The sequence below is a fragment of the Adiantum capillus-veneris genome, chromosome 19, assembly GCF_014529385.1.
Source record: "Adiantum capillus-veneris isolate H3 chromosome 19, ASM1452938v2, whole genome shotgun sequence".
NCBI classification, from domain to species: domain Eukaryota; kingdom Viridiplantae; phylum Streptophyta; class Polypodiopsida; order Polypodiales; family Pteridaceae; genus Adiantum; species Adiantum capillus-veneris.
Genome location: NC_140949.1, coordinates 9903444 through 9923746, shown reverse-complemented (window position 1 = coordinate 9923746; position 20303 = coordinate 9903444). Strand labels below are relative to the sequence as shown.

General features: G+C 45.5%; 1 protein-coding gene across 7 annotated transcripts in view; it reads right to left on the bottom strand.

Annotated features, from left to right (window-relative positions):
• The window catches only part of LOC147433544 (uncharacterized), a 31771-nt gene extending 12308 nt beyond the window's left edge, over positions 1 to 19463 (bottom strand). For 2 of the 7 annotated variants that reach the window (XM_086490220.1, XM_086490224.1), the window contains exons 1-2: positions 19174 to 19462; positions 18692 to 19081 (exon numbers count right to left, since the gene is read on the bottom strand). In XM_086490220.1, coding sequence (XP_086346346.1) covers positions 18692 to 19081; positions 19174 to 19201 — 418 coding nt within the window. In that variant the 5' untranslated portion in view covers positions 19202 to 19462. Of the gene's footprint in view, positions 1 to 18691 lie in introns of all 7 variants that reach the window. The other 5 variants (XM_086490217.1, XM_086490219.1, XM_086490221.1 and 2 more) reach the window with 4 other exon arrangements.
• Between the last annotated feature and the right edge of the window lie 840 nt (positions 19464 to 20303).

The window sequence follows — 20303 nt, the reverse complement described above, 5'->3', positions numbered from 1 at the left end:
AAGTCTAAAGTCTACCGCCCTTTTTGAAAGTACAGGCCGGTTTCATGGTTCCATTGCCGGGATTTGAATCACTTTTTCCCATAGAAGTGAGCCTTGGTCAGGTTGGGCTTGAAGACACAGGGGATCATAGACCAGACATAGGGAATTGTAATTATGGCTGACAGACCAGATGATGTGACTGAAGAGGTTTCCTCTTAACAGGGTCAACAGACACATGAAGTGGGTGAGTCTTCAAGACCACCACAGACGGATGATGATATATATTCAGGACCCAGTTGGCTACTGCTGTGGCTATGTTCACACAAGTAATGCAAAACCCGAGGTTTTTAGCCTTTCTGCAACCTCCTCTTCCGTCTCAGCAAGTTGGGTCACTAGATCATATTCAAAAGCCTGTTAAGGCTCGAGCACAGGTGATTCATACTGCACAGTCAATGGAAACATGTCACAAAGTGATGATGTGGCGGACAGCAGAAACCCTAATTTCTGCTAGAAACCCTAAAATTCCTGCAAACCCTAATTTCTGCCAAAAACCCTAATTTCCGGAAATCGCGGAGGCTTTTTTTTTTAAAAAAAAAACATTTGGGAAAATGATGAGCGACGCGAATTTTGTTTTTTTTATAAAAAAAGAGAAAAAGACTCTCTAAGAGAGAAAGAACTGATGCTTTTTATTTAGAAGCTTTTCGGGCTCTGCTTTTGGGCATCCCTTGTAACCTTTAAATTAGTGGTGAGGGCCTCACTTCTCAGGGCATCTGGACGCAGAGTCTGAGAGTGAAACCCTAACCACTCTCTTGTACTTTGATGATTGATTAATACAAAAAGAAATACCGAAAGGGGCGCCAGTCTTTGGGGCCAATATCTCTAGGCACGGAACTCCGCCGAGCCAGTGCAAATCTATTGTGATCTGTGAATTGTTTTGAAGTGGTTATTTGGTGCTGTCGCGGTTGATTCTTGACTTGGAGTGTCCAAGTCTGTTACAGTGGTATCAGAGCACGGCCGATTTCTCTTCTACGGGAAATCCGATCCCCGAATTTTTTTTTCCGCGACACCTATGGCTTCAGGCAATGATCGGTCGACTCCCTCTGCATCTGGAGATGCGGGCTGGGATCACAACGAAGATTCTGGCAGAGAGTATGGCCCGCCTCGGCCTACTCAAGCGGAGCAAAGAGAGATGACGCGTCGTCAATTGATCGGCGTTGCAAGGAAGATGATGCTCAGTTTTGCCAAGGACCCGAAGATGGCAAAATATATGAACCAGACCTCTTTGGAAGAGGTACAGACAGAGTGGCAGAGAACCACAACACCACTCCCGAAACCCGCTCTCAAGAAACCTTCTGCCTCCAAGAAAATATACAGAGAAGGAACTGGAGAACGTGGTTGATACACGGATTGCTCAGCTTTTTGACACGCAAAAGAAAGCCAAAAAGCACGGCAAAAAGCAGAAGAAAAGCACTGACTTTCCAGGTTATTTGGGTCGTCAGTCGACTTTTGAAAAGGCAAAGAAACAGAAGAAGCGTGTTCGAGTACCCAGTTCTTCTTCGTCTTCTTCTTCTTCTGATAGTTCTTCTAGCTCCTCGGACTCGAGCGAAGAAGACACGAAAAGCAAAAAGCGAAGCCAGTAACAACGCTTCGGAAAGGGTAAGAAAAAGGCAAAGAAGGCTACATCTCGCCCAAAGACTGGCAGTTCTACTGAGGACTCATCTACAGACAGCTCAGATTCCGATGACGGAAAGTTTTATGCGAACAAGAAGAATTTTTACAAAGCCAACCAGTATGACTTTCTCGAAGATAAAAGCAAGAAAGTCCGAGAGTTTAAGGAAGGTGGCCACTCAATCAAGTTTGATACTTTTCAGGATACGCAGATGCTTCGAAGGCTTTGTCTTTTATACAGCAGTTTGACATCGCTTTCGCGGGAGGATGCTATTCAGAGCACTCCAAGATTCGGAGAGCTGCCTCTTATTTTAAGGGGAATGCTCGCACTTGGTGGTCCACGCTTCTATTAAGCAAGACTGTGCCAGTTACATGGCTGAAATTCAAGAGGCTTTTTATTTCTTCTTGGTTGACTCAAGAGTTTGAGCGAGATATACGAGCTGCTTGGAACCATCTTCGGATGACCAAGAAAGATACAATCAATGCTTATTGTGAAAGATTCTGGAGCTCTTTTCTACCCGCCTCTTCATTCAAGAAGATCTCGTTCAGAGACCAGATTGAGCGGTTTACCTTGGGTCTACCTACAGAGATCCGAGATCACTGCTTGGAACAGAAGTCAGCTTCTAATCAAGAGTTGATGAGTCATGCGAAGCGGGGCTTTGCCATTCACTTTGGCAGTCTGACCTACCCCACAGATAAGGCCATGACACAACGAGCCGAACAGACGTCTAGGAATGAAAGTAGAAAGAAAAAGAGCAACCCAGAGAAAAAGGATGCACGACCCAAGCTTACTCATGAAGAGAGAGCTCGCTTCATCAGAGAGGGGAAGTGCTTTGGATGCGGGGAACATGGACATATCTCGGCGAAGTGCCCTAAAAAGGCACAAAAAGAACAGAATGATAAAGACGACGACAGGCCTGAGAGTTCGAGAACAGCTGAGGAATGTGGCAGAAAAGGCAGATAGAAAAGCAGAACTGGTACCACATGGTGTGGAACCTGCACCGAATCGAATGAATGAAAGTACAAACTTTGCCGCTTTTGGGGCAAAGTGATGGATCAAGAAGCTCTTTTGAAGGAGCCAAGGCCAACTTCTTTTCACTTGGAATTGGCGGCTCGATTTGGAATTACGCCCGACAGACTGACGCCACAAGCGGAGGTAGTTCGACTGGCACCCGGATGGGATATTGCCATTATACCGAGCATTGGCAAACTTTGTTTGCAATGACAGGGGTGTTCAGGGCACGTGAGTGACGTTCTACTCAAAATCCCTTGGTACCACAAGAACTACGCCGTGGTTGACTACCGGGCCGAGAAAGCAACTTTGATAAATGAAGGGCTTAGAGATTGTACTTGATGAACTTCAGTTTTCTTACTCATTCTTTTGGGAGAACTGAACGATGAATAAAGTTTGAATATGTTTTGACTTGAAGAAAAGAACGCCAAGATTTTTCTCCACACTCATGCCGATTGCTTTTCAGAGGGCCTGAAGATCAAACCATTGATCTGATACCTAGAAGCACGCCACCGAATCGGCCACCTTACCGTGTGAGCCGAGTACAGAATGAAAAGATTATGAACCCAGTGAAAGACCTCTTGGAAAAGGGTCTTGTCCAACCTAGTACTTCACCGTATTGCTCTCCAGTGTTGTTGGTTTTGAAGAAAGACGGATCTTGGAGAATGTGCATCGATTATAGCACTCTCAACAATTCACCATCAAGAACAGATTTTCGATTCCTAGGATCGATGATATACTCGACAAGTTACAGGGATCCTATAACCGGCCTGTACAACGTAGAGGGCGGTACTATTTCAATTACCTGTTGACTTTACACAGAGCACTGAGAAGGGAAGAGAACACAATTGCGTCCAGCGACTAGAATGTCACTGCGCACATGAGACCGACACCCTGTAGGCCCCAAAGACTGGCGCCCCTTTCGGTATTTCTTTATCCAAATTAAAGTAGACGATCCGACCACTTAGCACAAGCTTTCACAAAGCTGTCCAAACCTGGCGAGGGCTGAAAACGCTTTGACCATCATTCAAGACTACCATTTGACCAACATCTACAATGTGGGTTAATTTACTGGCCCCTTTCAACTTATAAAGTTGCAGTGACTTGACGAGTGGCCCAAATTCCAGTTTGGCGCACACGAGCTTCCATACTCATCAAAATTCAGTGCTAACTGGCCCGGGCAGTCCCTATCTGACCGACCTAGATCCCCGATGTAACACCATGCGACCTGTAACACCATGGGATACCCAATAACACATCACAGCCCTCAAGCGGCATAATATGAAATTCTTCCGCATCCACATACCTCTGAATGTGCAGACAAAGCTTTCCCAGAATGGGAGTAACACGCTCTGAATGTCCTGGGCATGCCAAACCTGCTTCCCCTATCATACCCATCTCTTCTGCACGAATGCCCAACTTTGATGCCAATTCTGGTGATATGAAATTTGCACGGGCTCCTGGATCAAAGAAAACCACCACTGTCTGGTCTCTAACTTTGCCCCAAGCTCTGCACAGCTCCGTGGCATCTGTGTTTGGCTGATCTCCAACCAAATCTGGAACAAGTCTTGCACTCGGCTTTGGCTTCTTCCCTTTATGGTCTGATTTGTCATCCTTATCCTATGACTTCTTCTGTGGGCACTCATTTGCAAAGTGCAGAAATAAGTTGCTCATTGATATCCTTGACACCAGCAAGGAAAGTGTCCATATCATCTTCCTCATGCATAATCTTCGACTCCAGCTCTTTACGCAGCAAAGCAATTTTAGCCTCATTGCGACTTGCATAAAGACCAGCCAATATATCCCAAGCCTGTTTTGCAGATTTTGCTGAACGAATGTGAGGAACAATGTTGCGCTTCACAGACAACGCAATCAATGCATGAGCCTGCGCATCCTTTACATCCCAACAAGATTGTTCTGTCATTGACAAAACAACTCTAATAGCAGCAATCCTTACAGCAAGACCTGCAACATCGTCTACATTCTCAAAACCAGGACGTACATCAATGCCCTGCATAATATTCTAGACGCCTTTTGACACAAGAACATGTTGCATCATATAAGCCCACATAGGGTAATTGTCCCCATCCAACCTTTCCTTAGCAACAAACATCTTAAAGACATCTGTGTTGTTGTCAACCATGGTAAATGCTGCACTTGATGTGAAAACTGCCCAAAAACAGGAGAAACGGAGAGGGAACAATACGTGCTATATAGCACAAACCATAGAAGACTGTAAGGCACCTGTTATGCAGAAAACGACACCGAAACACAAATGTAGCATTTCTTGGCCTCCCTAAGAGCTTTCCTTTCTTGAGAAGTTTTGCCAGAAAAATGTCTTTTTTGTCCTTGTCCTCGTTCCGAAGAAGATTTAGACTGCTTTTTGGACGTATCAGCTTCTTCAGTGGAGGGATTCTTTGTGGGAGGCTCAGAAGGCTTTGCTGCAACATTGCCCTTGGCTGAAAACTGTTTGCCCTGGGACCCTTTCTTGTGGCTATTAAATCCATCGGAATCTCCCTTCGACAGATTGCTGGCCACTCTTGCATTCTCTATCAACTGAAACATATTCATGACAGTAGTCTTTGTGCAGTACTCCCTGATTTTCTTGGGCAATCCGCAACAGTACTTCTCAATCTGTTCTGACAATGGCACAAACCTGTAAGAGGTGACTGGCAACAGTGCGGCCCAAAACTGTTTATTGTAATCCTCCAAATTCGCACACTGTTTAGCATTCAACTCGTGCCATTCTGTCATCACATCCACTTCAAAAGTGTTTGTCAACCATGCAGGCGCAAAAAGCTGTTTGAATTGGACCCACGTTGTTGGGGCTTGACCCTGGTTCAACAATGCGGTCCACCATTGAAGCGCATTCCCTTTCAAGAAAGTGACAGTCTTGCGTATCTTTGAAGATTCCGTGAAGTTGCCTCCAACATAAGCTGCATCGAACTGTTGTATGAAGGTCAAAGCCTTTAATTGGTCCTCAGTTACTCTGAAAGTTTCAAACTTCACTCCCTGCCCACCTTCCTTGTAATCCTTAGGCTGACTCAAAGGAGCCACATTATCATAAACAGGTGCCTGTAACAGTGGTGCTCCATGAGTGTTCATTCCAGCACTCGCATCAACTGTTTTCCTGTCATATCTGCATTTTGTACGTATGGCTGCGAAAAACCAGCCATACCAAATTGTGTTCCAGGCACTCGAAACTGACCATAGGCACCCTGAAAAGCTGGTTGGACACCCATGTTCGTGTACATAGGGTTACCCATGCCTGTTTGCATTGTCCCGAACACATTCCCTAGCATATAACCTGTGGAAGGTCCAGCCATAGCTTGAAACACTGAACCACCTCCAAAATAACCAGGATAAGTATTAGGTAATGCAAGGGTCTGACGCATAGCCTGTTCATTGCTCCCTTGACCATTCACAAACGGTTCCTGTCCAGCTAAAGCAAGTTGCTTTGGATCATTGGACACCGCTAGTTGCACATGGGCTTTCCCTCGAGCATCATGAGTCCTCTGCGCATTGGAAATCTCCTTTTCCTGCAACGACTCAGTCATGCCCTGTGCAGGAGGCTGAAAACCCTGTGTCGGAGCCTGTAAGAATTCCTGCATCCTTGGGTTGTTAGCCAACTGCTGAAACATGTCCATGCAACAACGCAGTTGGGTTCTAAACAACCTGTCCTCTTCTTGAAGAGTTGAAGGAATTTTCTCTGTGCCATGTGAGAAAGATCCCTCTTCAGGTACTTGGTCTCTCTTCTCTGCCATATCGACAAACTCTGTGTTGCTTTCACCCACAACAATCCACGCTGCACTTTTTGAAGAAAAAGTGACTATCCCGTCGATGGAACCATATAACCGGCCTGTACTATTGCAATTACCTGTTAACTTTACACAGAGCACTGAGAAGGGAAGAGAACACAGTTGCGTCCAGCGACTAGAATGTCACTGCGCACATGAGACCGACACCCTGTAGGCCCCAAAGACTGGCACCCCTTTCGGTATTTCTTTATCCAAATTAAAGTAGACGATCCGACCACTTAGCACAAGCTTTCACAAAGCTGTCCAAACCTGGCGAGGGCTGAAAACGCAGGTTTTCGACCGGATTTCGACAGCATAACAGCGCAAAAACCCCTCTAGGTCAAAAACACCTGTGTAGGACGGATTCCCTCGATATCTGGAAGCTTTCTGGTGAGCTGTCACAGAAATTCAGCGGGCTGTAATTCTCTGTTTTTCACTGCCGGGAGCCCAAAAGCCTCTACACGCATCCCAAGGCTCTCACGAGGCTCCCCCGATGTTCCCTTGCAGTTTAGGTGCGAAACCCTAAACCTGCAGAAAAACACAGCAGGCTGTAATTCGCTGTTTCGGATCGTTTTTAGCGGAGCAAACACGCCTACGCGTGTCCCAAGGGCTCCCGCACGCAATGGGACAGTTCCCCTGTGAATTGGACGAGTTTTCACGCGAGAAAACTCTCCAAACTCGCAATCTTTCGTGATGGAACTGTGCGTACCTGTGGGGGATTAGCAATTAGCTAATCGGGTTCCTGTTCAGAAGGCTCTTGCCTTGGCAAACGCGCATAAACCCCCAAAACTGTACATAGGTCAAATGAGAAGCCCACTAGTGGGGCATAACATACTGTACGTAGGGGAGAAAGAGAGCAGTATGTAGCGTGCGGGGCATCACTCCCGTCACCATACTGTGCATAGAGGGCAAGGTCAGCATTCCATAGCTTCTGTACCTGCTACAATCCACCTGAGGCTGAAAATGGCCCCCCCTTTGTTGATATGCAGCTCGTTTTTGCCTCCCAGAGTGGCAGAATCGCTCACAGGCTGACACGTCGCTCAGTTTCCGAGTTTGGGCTTTCCCTGCTAAAAATATCTGAACTGGTGCGTCATTTGACTTGGCAACAGAGCAATAAAATGTTTCCCTTGTCATTCCAGAGCTAATGACGCGAACACATTTTCCGGTCAAACATAGCAGTTCCCTAAATTTTAGGAGATGCTTCCATGGCGTCCCTATCGGTCTCCTGACCATCATTCAAGACTACCATTTGACCAACATCTACAATGTGGGTTAATTTACTGGCCCCTTTCAACTTATAAAGTTGCAGCGACTTGACGAGTGGCCCAAATTCCAGTTTGGCGCACACGAGCTTCCATACTCATCAAAATTCAGTGCTAACTGGCCCGGGCAGTCCCTATCTGACCGACCTAGATCCCCAATGTGAGAAACCCACTTGGCTGCAGCCGTTTCACACTGGCCATGCAATGTCCACTTGCACCTTTTCAAGGGTTTTGGGACAAACAAGTAAAAATAAAATAAATATATCTAATACTTATTTACGGAAGGCAATAGGAAAAATACACCTCTTGGTGACAGATCCTCGTGCTTTAGCAGGATTAGAAAAGGGGTTGATTCAGCCCAATTCACCTCCATTCTGTTCTCCAGTGTTGTTGGTGTAGAAAAAGGATGGCTCATGGCGTATGTGCATCGACTACCGTGCACTGAACAAGAATACCATCAAGAATAGGTTCCCTATACCTAGAATTGATGATATTCTGGACAAATTAGAAGGAGAAGCTATGTTTAGCAAGATAGATCTAAAGAGCGGGTACCATCAGATCCGCATTAGATCAGAGGATGTGCACAAGACTGCTTTTAGAACAACGTTTGGCCTTTACGAATTTTTAGTGATGCCCTTTGGTCTCACAAATGCTCCTGCTACGTTCAATAGGATGATGGACAAAATCTTTCGTCCACACCAGCAGTTTGTTGGTACATTCTTTGATGACATGATAGTCTACTCAAAGAATGAAGGGGAGCATAGGCATCACTTGGCCATTGAGTTCAAAGAGCTACGCAACCATAGGTTGCTCATCAATGCAAAGAAAAGTGAATTTTTTCTGGAAGAGATCCACTTTTTGGGACACATTGTCTCAAAGGATGGTGTCAGAATGGATCCAGCAAAAGTTGAAGCGATCAAGTCATGGCCAAATTTGAAGACGGTGCACGATGCCCGAAGTTTCTTGGGACTATGCTCCTATTACAGAAGGTTTATCCGAAATTTCGTTGAGATTGCTTCACCTTTACATGCTCTTCAAAAGAAGGCAGTCACCTTTAGATGGACACAGAAAGAGATTTCATCTTTTAACCTCTTAAAGGAAAAGATGACTTCAGATCCAGTCATTGTGTTGCCAGATCTTAGGAAGTAATTTGTGGTCCAGTGTGACGCCTGTGGTAGTAGCATTGGTGCAGTGCTAATGCAAGATGGCAGGGTAGTAGCCTATGAGAGCAGAATTTTGCAAGGGACAGAGATGACCATGCAAGTCTATGAGAAAGAGTTACTGGCTGTGATTCATGCGCTCTTAAGTTGGAAACACTACCTGCTAGGTGCAGATTTCGTTGTCCAAACGGACCATCAAACCTTGCGATACTTCTTGACACAGACAAAGTTATCTGAGAAGCATATGCGATGGGCAAATATCTTGTCCATGTTCCATTTTAAGATTGTGCATGTGGAAGGCAAGAAGAACGTTGTGGCTGATGCCTTGTCAAGGAAGCCACAAATTTCAGCTGTGTCGATTCCTTATCATCATGCACTTGATGATATGAGGGAACCGTATGAAAATGATGAAGATTTTGCAAGGGTCTTCGAGCAGCTAATGGATGGACAACGTCATGAACACTATCTTCTCAAAGATGGGTTCATGATGATGCATGGCAGATTGTGTGTCACAAAGCCATTGCGACGCAAAGTTATGGAAGAGAGTCATGTCCCACCGTATGCAGGGCATCGTGGTATCGATGCTTCAATTAAAGCGGTTGAGACATTCTTCTACTGGCCTACATTGAGAAGAGATGTCGATGCCCTTGTGCGAGAATGCCTAATATGCCAAAAGGTCAAGTTTGACATGCGAAAGGCACCAGGGCCATTGCAACCACTACCTATTCCAGATAAACCAGGGGAAAGTATTGCTATGGATTTTATCTTTGATCTTCCGAGAACGCTGACAGGAAACGATGGTATTTGGACCATCATTTGCAGATTCAGCAAGCAGGCTCATTTTATTCCTGTCAGGAAGAAGATAAAGCCAGATCAGATGGCACGCTTGAGTATCATGGCATGCCACGGTCGATTGTTAGCGACCGTGATCCACGCATGACAAGTTTGTTCTAGAGAGGCTTGTTTGAGAATATGGGCACAACGCTCAAATTCTCTTCGTCATTTCATCCTCAAACAGATGGGCAGTCAGAAGAGGCAAATTCTATTGTCCTAGATCTGCTGAAGTGCTATGTATCAGAGCATAAAGGAAAGTGGGAGCAGTATTTGCCATTGGTGGAGTATGCATACAATAATACAGTGCATTCATCAACTGGCAAGGCACCTTTTGAGATAGTTGAAGATGGCAAGAAAGTTCCTCCCATACTACATACAAAGGACAAGATATTTGAAGCAGATAAGTATGTTCAAGACATGGATAAATGTACAAGAAGGTCAAAGTGGCCTTAGAAAAGACTCGGGCAAAGCAAAAGAAAGCAGTTGATCGTCACCGTCGTGAAGTGGTATTTTCACTTAGTGATTGGGTGCTTCTACGCTTTGAAAAGGCAAGGTTAAAGAAGATGAAGGGCAAGGAAAGACTATTTCCAAAGCTCAGCATGCGTTACTATGGGCCTTTTCAAGTATGCGACATAATCAGTGATGTTGCATATAGGCTGAAATTGCCTGACATTTGGAAGATTCACAATGCGTTTCATGTGAGTCTTCTCAGACCCTATGAGGGTGATGTGCCAGAGGATATGCCAGCAAAAGATCAGCCGGAAGTCGAGGAACTTGACGAGATCTTGGTCCAGGAGCAGATTTTGGCACATAAAGAAAGAAAAGTGAAAGGCAAGGTTGCTAGGCGTTACTTGGTGAAGTTCAGAAACTATCCACCAATGGATGCTAAGTGGATGGAAGAAGGTGAACTTGCAGAGTCACCAACTGTGTTATCACTTTACATTGAAGCCTTCGATTTGCAACCTACCTTGACCCCTTGAGTTTCAAAGCTAAATGGATTGTCAGTGTGACAATGGCTTCTGAAACAAATGATGTACATGCTATTTAAAGTGAGCTCAAATCAAGTACATGCTACATGAATGTTAGAGCTGTACAGATTGTCAGTTTGGCAATTGCTCTTATGGAATGTCCAAAAGTTTGGTTAGTGCTATAGAAGTGAGTATTTCTTGTCAGTTTGTCAAGGATACAGTAATTGCTTCTATTAAAGGGTACATGTGTAACTGCATTCTTAAATTGTCGGTTTGGGTATGCTCGAAAGTGTTACTGGGCCCAACATGTACTATAAGACAATGGCAAAATGTATGGCTACCATTTTGTCATTGAGAAGTTAGTGACTCAAAGCAATGGCAGAGAGCGAAGCTACCACTATGTCATTAGGACAGGGTTCACACGCAGGCAATACATGTGTCGACAAGGTGTTGAATACACTAGGGTTGACAATGAGCATGTATGTGTCGTACATGTGTCGACAGGTGTTGAATGCATCAATGTTGATTGTAAGCATGTACGACATAGATGCAAACGAGGACGTTTGAGATTTCAAAAGGGGGGTATGTCACCAGCGTGTGACTACTATCTATCCTTTTTGTTGATTTCTTTCTTATAATTTATTTACTTTCACTTTTTGGAAACACCCCTCGGGAAATCTAACTGCCCTGCATTGCATAGCTAGTGTGGAACTGTCCAGAGGGAGTCCATGCCTGAGGGCAAGAGAGCACTAAGGTTGGACAAGGACTATGGTTAGCCAAAGTGGGGTCATTGACTAGCCAAAGTGGAATCCTTTGCTACAGAGGCTACATTTTGGGTGTGGCTACAGTGTACAAAGGGGGTCAGATGACCTAGAAAGATACAATGGCAGCATCTCCTAAAATTTAGGGAACTGCTATTTTGGGACCTAAAAATGTGTTTGCGTCATTACCTCCGGAATGACAAGGAGAACATTTTCTTACTCTGCCGTGAAGTCAATTGGACAACCGGTTGGGAGATTTTTAGGCGGCAACCCTGAAACGGGAAAATGCTTGTAAATGCGCCAAGTGGCACATTCTGGTGCACTTTCCTCATGCAAGAGAAGGTGGCGCTGAATTTGAAGGGAGAAGAGGCTCATTTGCTGATTTTGTCACACGTTAAGAGCTATGGAGTGCTTCCTTTCCCTCCTATGTACAGTGCGGTGCCAGGAGTGATGCCCTGCACGTTACGCATTGCCCTCTCTCTCCCCTATGGCAGTATGTTATGCCCCTCTAGTCGGCTTTTCAATTGACCAATGTACAGTTGTGTGGGTTCATGCGCGATTGCCGAGGTAAGAGCCTCTTGCACAGGTACTGGATTAGCTAGCGGCTAATCCCCCGCAGGTACTGTAACCGGCCTGTTCAATCCAAAAAGGGCGGTAGACTTTACTTCAAACCTTGATTTAGCTTTCACCCATTATTAGTCGTCTATTATACCAGTGCTATAGTGACACAAGAGAGGGGAATGGGATACAGATGCTAGAATGCACCAGTATAAGAAGACCGACACCAAATTGGCCCCTAACTTAGGCGCCCCTTTCGGTATTTCTTTATTCTTCCAAAGAGGGAATAAACGTTGTGGATCCCTACAAGCTGCCCCGCACAAACTTGGCTGAATTTCAACTGTTCCGGCCCGATTTCGGCAGCATAACTGTACTAGGACCCTTCACAGTCAGCATTCCCACGCATTGAGTGACTTTCCCGACGCATACGCGCACTTTGCAAGACCTGGCGAGAATCTGCAGCACGCTGAATTCTCTGTTTTCAGCCCCGAAAATGCGCCAGATCGCATGTACAACAGTCCCCTTGCGTCCCCGAACCTCCTGGGGGTATTAGGGTCCGTTTAGGGCCAAAACCCTAAACCTGCAAAAATACACAGCAGGCTGTAATTTACTGTTTCGGGCTCCATTTCGCGTGCCGGTCGCATCCGTAGCAAGTCCTCGAGCTCCCGCACCTGTAGGGCTACTTGCCCTTTGAATTGGACAAGATTTCTGGCGTGAAACCTCTCCGAATTCACCTATACCTGCGGGGGGATTAGCCGCTAGCTAATCCAGTACCTGTGCAAGAGGCTCTTGCCTCGGCAATCGCGCATGAACCCACACAACTGTACATTGGTCAAATGAAGAGCCCACTAGAGGGGCATAACATACTGCCAAAGGGGAGAGAGAGGGCAGTGCGTAGCGTGCAGGGCATCACTCCTGGCACCGCACTATGCATAAGAGGGAAAGCAAGCACTCCATAGCTCTTAACCTGTGACAAAAACTGAAAATGAGCCTCTCCCAGCTTAAAAATCAGCACCCAATTTTTTGCATGAGGAAAGTGCACAGAATTGTGCCACTTGGCACATTTATAAGCATTTTCCCGTTTCGGGGTTGCCGCCTAAAAATCTCCCAACCGGTTGCCCAATTGACTTCACGGCAGAGTAAGAAAATGTTTCCCTTGTCATTCCGGAGGTAATGACGCCAACACATTTTCAAGTCCCAAAATAGCAATTCCCTAAATTTTAGGAGATGCTGCCATTGTATCTTTCTAGGTCATCCGACCCTCTTTGTACACTGCGGCCACATCCAGAACTGAAATGTAGCCTCTGTGGCAAAGGATTCCACTTTGGCTAGTCAATGACCCCACTTTGGCTAACCATAGTCCTTGTCCAACCTTAGTGCTCTCTTGCCCTCAGGCCTGGACTCCCTCTGAACAGTTCCACACTAGCTATGCAATGCAGGGCAGTTAGATTTCCCGAGAGGTGTTTCCAAAAGGTGAAAGTAAATAGATAATAAGAAAGAAATCAACAAATATGATAGATAGTAGTCGCACGCTGGTGACAGGTACAAGTGAATTCGGAGAGGTTTCACGCCAGAAATCTTGTCCGATTCAAAGGGCAAGTAGCCCTACAGGTGCGGGAGCTCGAGGACTTGCTACAAATGCGACCGGCACGTGAAACGGAGCCCGAAACAGTAAATTACAGCCTGCTGTGTATTTTTGCAGGTTTAGGGTTTTGGCCCTAAATGGTCCCTAATACCCCCAGGAGGTTCGGGGACGCGAGGGGACCGCTGTACAGGTGATCTAGCACATTTTCGGGACTGAAAACAGAGAATTCAGCGTGCTGCAGATTCTCGCCAGGTTTTGCAAGTGCCCGTATGCGTCGGGAAAGTCATTCAATGCGTGGGAATACTGACTGTGAAGGGTCCTAGTACAGTTATGCTGCCAAAATCGGGCCGGAACAGTTGAAATTCAGCCAAGTTTGTGTGGGGCAGCTTGTAGGGAACAACAGCGTTTTTTCCCTCTTTTAAACAATAAAGAAATACCGAAAGGGGCGCCTAAGTTAGGGGCCAATCTGGTGTCGGTCTACTCATACAGGTGCAACCTAGTAGCCTGTATCCCTCTCCCCTTTGTTGTGTCTTGAAAGTACAGGTAAAGTGGGCGACAAATTAAATGGGTGAAAGCAAATAAGTTTTAAGTCTAAAGTCTACCGCCCTTTTTGAAAGTACAGGCCGGTTTCACGCTACATAGAGCAAGGGAGAAGGCAAGCTTTCCATTAAAGCTGTGAGCACCTGGACCCGCTAGTCACACACCTCTTGCTGATGCTTCTAGCAATTGCACTTGGAGCCCCCATGTGTCCAGTTTGCCTCTTTTGAGTTAATTCCCTAGTATCCACCCACTTATAAGTGTAGCGAGGGGCCTAAATGACTTTGAAGTGAGCTTAGACACCCTTTTACTGCTCGGATTCGAGTGTCGATTGGCCCGACCAACTCGTGGTGACCTACCCTTCTCGACTGCAGGTGAAACTCTCAGCCGTCAACCGTTTCACACTGGCCATACAATGTCCGACCATTTGCAACTTCAAAAAGAGGGTCCCAAAAATTAAACAAAAATCATTGGAAAGAAACCAACAACTCAAGTTAGCAATTGCCACGTCCTCGTGACACTTCAGATCAATTCTACTAAAACAAGTATATCATCGACCCTTGGAATTGGGAATCTGTCCTTGATGGTGATTTTATTGAGAGCTCTATAGTCAATGCACATTCTCAAGATCCATCTTTCTTTAGTACCAGCAACACCGAAGAACAGAAAGGTGAAGTGCTAGGTTGGATGAGGACCCTTTTCAAGATGTTCTTTTACTTGGTTCATTATTTATATACCTTCATAAGTTCAGAATAGTCTGAACTCACGAATTATAAGAGGGAATAAAGAATAATTATTTCATTATTTCTTCATTTTGGGCTCGGCTAACTCCAGAAGGTGGTTGGTTCAGTGGTGTAGTACCGGGAATCGAGTCAATCGTGTGATCGTCAAGGCTTTTATAAATCAGACATGTTTGACCTTTGTTCATCATTCAGTTCCTTCAAAAACATCGAGTAAACAAAAAGAATGGAGCTTATTAATTTAGAAATGGTCACAGCCGATACAAGTGGGACGGACTCGCCCTTCAGCTTTACATCAAATACAATCTCTCTACCCTTCTCATTCTTCAAAGTCGCTTTCCTTGCCCTATAATCGACCACGACATTGTTCTTGTGGAACCAAGGGATTCCTAGGAGGACGTCAAACCCTTCCAAAGGCATGATATAAAGTCCTTGTGCCCTAAATACCCTAACAATGCAAACGAAGTTTGCCAATGACAGGAGTAATGGCAACATCCCGTTCGGGTGCCGCTAGAGCAGCCTCCGCATGTGGCCCCATTTGGTCGGGCGTAATCCCAAGTCGAGCCACCAATTCAGGTGAAATAAAGTTGGCCTTGGCTCCTCCTTCAAAGAAGATGAGTGCTTCTTGATCTCGTACTTTGCCCCATGAGTTACAAAATTTGTGCTTTCATCCATCTGATCCAGGTCGGTCCCCCGCACAAACCAGTCCTGCATTCGTATTTCCTTTTCTTCCGCGTTCTTCGGCTGCTCTAGAACTCTCTGGCCTATCTTTTGATTGCTCACTAGGTGCCTTTTTGGGGCATCGTGCAGATATATGTCCTTGTTCCCTACAATTAAAAAATCGTGCCTTGTGCCTTTTTGGGGCACCATGCGGATATATGTCCTTGATCACCACAGTCAAAACAATTCCCCGCTTTGAGGTACTCGACTTTCTATTCCTCTATCAGTCGGGGACGAGTATCTTTCTTTTTCTAAAACTTCCCTTTTCTTTTGTTGTCACTTGTCGAATTTTGTCTGGTCCCTGGTGTCAACACTTGATCAGTTTGATAAGTCAGGTTATCCGCATGCATAGCAAACCCTTGCTTAGCATGTCCCATCAATTGTTGTATGGACTTGGACTTCTGCGGTAAGCAATAATCTCAAATCTCTTTGAGACGTCCATAGCAGAATCGCTTGATTTGCTGCTTAAAACTGATCTTTTTAAAAGAAGAGGCAGGCAGAAAAGCATCCCAAAATCTCTCGCAATATAGATCCAAAGTGTCTCCCTTGATCATCCGAAGATGATTCCAAGCTGTAATCACATCAAGTTCGTACTTCTGAGTGAGCCAAGAGGAAATAAAAACTCGGATGAATTTTTGCCACTTTGTCGGTGCTTCTTTTCGTAGCAGAAGAGTGGACCACCATGTCCGTGCATTTCCTTTCAAATAAGATGTTGCCCTCCTGATCTTTAAGTGCTCTAAGTAGCGCCCTCCAGAAAAAGCTATGTCAAATTGTTGAATAAAAGCGAGGGCCCTGTGAGCATCTCGAAAACCTAAAAAGTATCAAATTTTAGCGCTAGTCCACCCTCCTTGAATTTTTTGGTCTTCTTGCTCTTATTCTCAAGAAAGTCGTATTGATTGGCTCTATAAAAATGTTTCCACTTTGATACTCAAAACTGTCAAAAAATTTATGAGATCTTCGATGGGATCTGCTCTTCTTAGTCTCCTTCTTGTTCTTACCAGGTCTCTTTGTCTTTCTTCGCTTCTTGCTCTTTCGGTCCTCATCACTTGAATCAGAGGGACTGTCAGAAGAGGATGAGGATGAACTGGAAACACACTCAAAACATATGCGCTTCTTTGTTTTTCGTGCATTGGCAAAAGAAGATTGACGACGAAATAACCAAGATAGTCTGCTCCTTGGTTGCATCTCTTTGAATGCTTCGTGGCCCCCAAGAGTTGGGTGACTCATCTTTCAACAACGTCATCCAGTTCATCTTTGGTGAACATCCTTGGAGAATGAGCTTTCTTCAAAGCTTACTTTAAAGGTGAATCAATGGCCGTACGCCATTGGGAATGCATCTGATCAATCGGGTGCCGAGTCAAAAATTTCACGTACTAGGGATCCTTCAAATACTCGAGCATCAACTTGCCGTTGATCCTACATCTCCATTCGTTCATACTCCATAGGCAATGCTGGCCTGTACTCTTTGTCTGGTCGTCCATTAGAATTTTCTGTGATTTCACCCGATCCAAAATTGTCGGATGGATTCGTCTGATTCTTGCAAGATTCATCACCTGAATCCATGTGTGTCGCGGTAAAAGGGATCTCATTTTCCCAATGGAAGGAAAAATCGATTGTGCTCTGATACCATTGTAACAGACTTGGACACCCCAAGTCAGGAATCTCGCACAACACACGAGAATCACTTAAAAACACTTCGCAAACTTAATCACAATTCACTTGAGTCGACACGGCTCAGCAGTTCGGTGCCCAGAGATATTGGCCCCAAAGTCTGGCGCCCCTTTCGGTATTAATGCTTGAGCAAAGATACAGATTTCGAGGGTCCTCTCTACTCAGCTGCTCGTCAACAAACTGAGTCCAGGAGGCCCTCTCAATACATACTTGAAGGCCCTAAGGCCTCTTAAAAGCCGTACATGAAAATCTTCAACTCAAAAGCATATTTCCCAAAAGCTAGCACTGCCCTAAAGCTACAGCACAAATCACGGAATTCCATACAGCGGTTACGTCATCAATCAACGCAAAACGTGGAGCGTCCGTACAGCTGTCACGTCAGGCGTTCACACGATCACTCGTGTCCTCGGGCCCCATCGGACGGGACCCGATAAGTTGGAACAACTTATAACTTTAAATCTTGTCAATTTTCGGGGCGGACATGCCACGTCATTATTTTGTCACAGGAACTACCTAGATAGAGAAAGGGGGGGCTCCCTAAGCACAACTCTTGATTTCATGTTTTTGTACTTCAGAAAGAAAGACCTACCTCATAAGGGGCATGCCCACATAAGTAAGTGGCCAATCTAGCCCATACCTTACTTTCTCCCTGTGCTGATGCTAAATATTCATGAGATAACTCTATCCCTCCACCCTACTCGCACCACAACTCGATACATACGAGTGGATCTACTGACAACAATATGTCAAATCAAGAGTGCTTACTACCATCATACACACATAGTACAGAGTGTTAAATGCTACAAAGAGCCAAAGAACTAAACGCATCTCAAGTGTGGTTTACAAGACGCAATTTACTAACATGCAAAACACCCTAAGAGCTCACTCACAACACATGACCAAAGTAGATTCAACACAAAGTCTCTACATTGCTTCTATCCAAGTACGTGCCTTTCTACACACTTTCGACTTAATGTCTTCCCAAAGGTGTCCAACCAATATGGCTAACACTGTACGTGCACCAAAAGAGTCTCAAATAAAAGTTGTATTTTCCAATCTGTCCTTTTCTCACTCAGTATTCATCACTCAAATTACATTTTTAATACAAAGTGCTTTCATCAACCTTTGTGTGTTACTTTTTCAAAAAGATGCCTTACTTGATTCTTCAACATGTCCTCTCATGATGACAATCATATTAACAATTTTCTTCTTTTCGAATCACACCCCCCCCCAATCCCCCCCACGGCCCCAGTTTTCCTTTTTTCTCTTGCTGGCTTGTGTGTCTGTGTGTGTGTGCCGGGGGGGGGGGGGGGGGGGGGGGGCTATATTATACCCTCCTCCCTGCTTTCTTGTAAACCATGCTTATGACCAAGTAAAAAACTTGGATGAACAGAATTTGACTCATCAAAATTCAGCAAAGCAATATTTCATAAAATCACCTTCTGACTCTTTGTCAGCTTCAAGGGAAGGAGGAAAGTGCTTGAACACAACTGAGTAGAGGTAGGAAGCAGAGGAATGAATAAACTGTTTTGCAGAGCTTCTCAGCCGGGAAGCTATGGTAAGCTTGTTCAAGGATGGCAAAGAAGACACGCCAGATGATCCACCTGCTGTCACCTGTCTTCCTGTTAGAGGCCTTTCATACGGTGTCCTCTTATTGACCCGACGTGAAGGTCGTAACTTTCCACCTGCCCCACCACGTCCTTCATAGCTCCAAGTCCCAAATCCAGACTCTACATTGTCTACATGAGTATCAATCTCCACGTCCTCTGCTCTCTGAACAACACCAGTTCTTCCTGCGGTGACTGCGACCTCCGAGAGGCCGGAGTTTTCTATACTCACCCCAGGTTTGAAAGTTATAAATCCCAATCTCTCACCCGAATAACTCGATAACGCAGCTCCTTGAGATGATCCAAAGTCATACCTGCGTGCATTAGCTGATGTAGATGCATCCGCACTGCGGATAGTTAGCACAGTGGGATTCTCATCCGTAAGTTTGGGATGATGGAGTAAATGGGGGTGAGGCGAGGCCATGGCACAACACTGTTTGGGCGTCGATGGCAGATGATGAACAGGGCGACAGTAGGCTGTAGCAGTAGTAATGGAGCGAAGGACCCAGTGAAAACTCCGAGAATCGGAATGCAGACTCGTTCCACACAAGCCCTAAGAGCCTAGAATCGGGATCGCGTCCGGCAGCCGGCGCTCACACACATTGTATCTCAGGCCGGATGCAGTCAAGACGTCTAAAGCCGTGCGCTGTCCACGCTGGCAAAACTCCATTGGCCTCAACACTAAGGCCCCTAAGTGCTCTGGAAAAGATAGGTTCGCTTTATCCAAAGCGTGTTCAAAATGAAAAATGGTCGGCTCAATTTTGGGCGAGAAGGTTCTCAAGCCGGTTCATACTATGGAATTTTTAGTTATAATATGAGATTTTTAGTGTGATTATCCCTCTCAGATTTAGAGTTAGCCTACTCATCTGCGTGCGAAAAGGTTCCAAAGCCGGGTTCACAAAAACTGTTTCCCGAGCCCTGCAGTGCCACACTGGGACACTGTTAGGTAAAGGCGGTGTGCCTCACCGTGCTTTGCCAGTGTCCGTTGGCCAGTGTCCGGCTGCCCACATTTATTTCCTTATTCTTTGTACATACACTTATTCTTTATATATACAAAGAATAAGCAGCTCTCACTCACATTCTCACATGGTACTCATACAGTGAGATTTAGGAGCTCCACCCCACATCCTGTGTCGTTCTCTCTCTCTCCTTCTCACTCTCCACACACGCACTGCATCTGCGCACTCACAATTGGTATCAGAGCTATGGTGACCTCGGAGAGCACGACGGCTTTGAGAGCTTCGAGGCGATAGCTTGCTCGCTCTCGGCGGTGGAGAGATTAAGAAATCTTGGAAGCTTTTTGAGAATGCAATGGGAGCTTGTGAGCTCAGTTGAGAGTGATGTATGCTCTTGTGGAAGCTCAGAAAGGAGTGTGGAAGATTGTGTGTAAGTGAAGGTGTTGCCCTAAAAACTGTGTGCGGAGTAGCACTGTTTTCAAATTCGT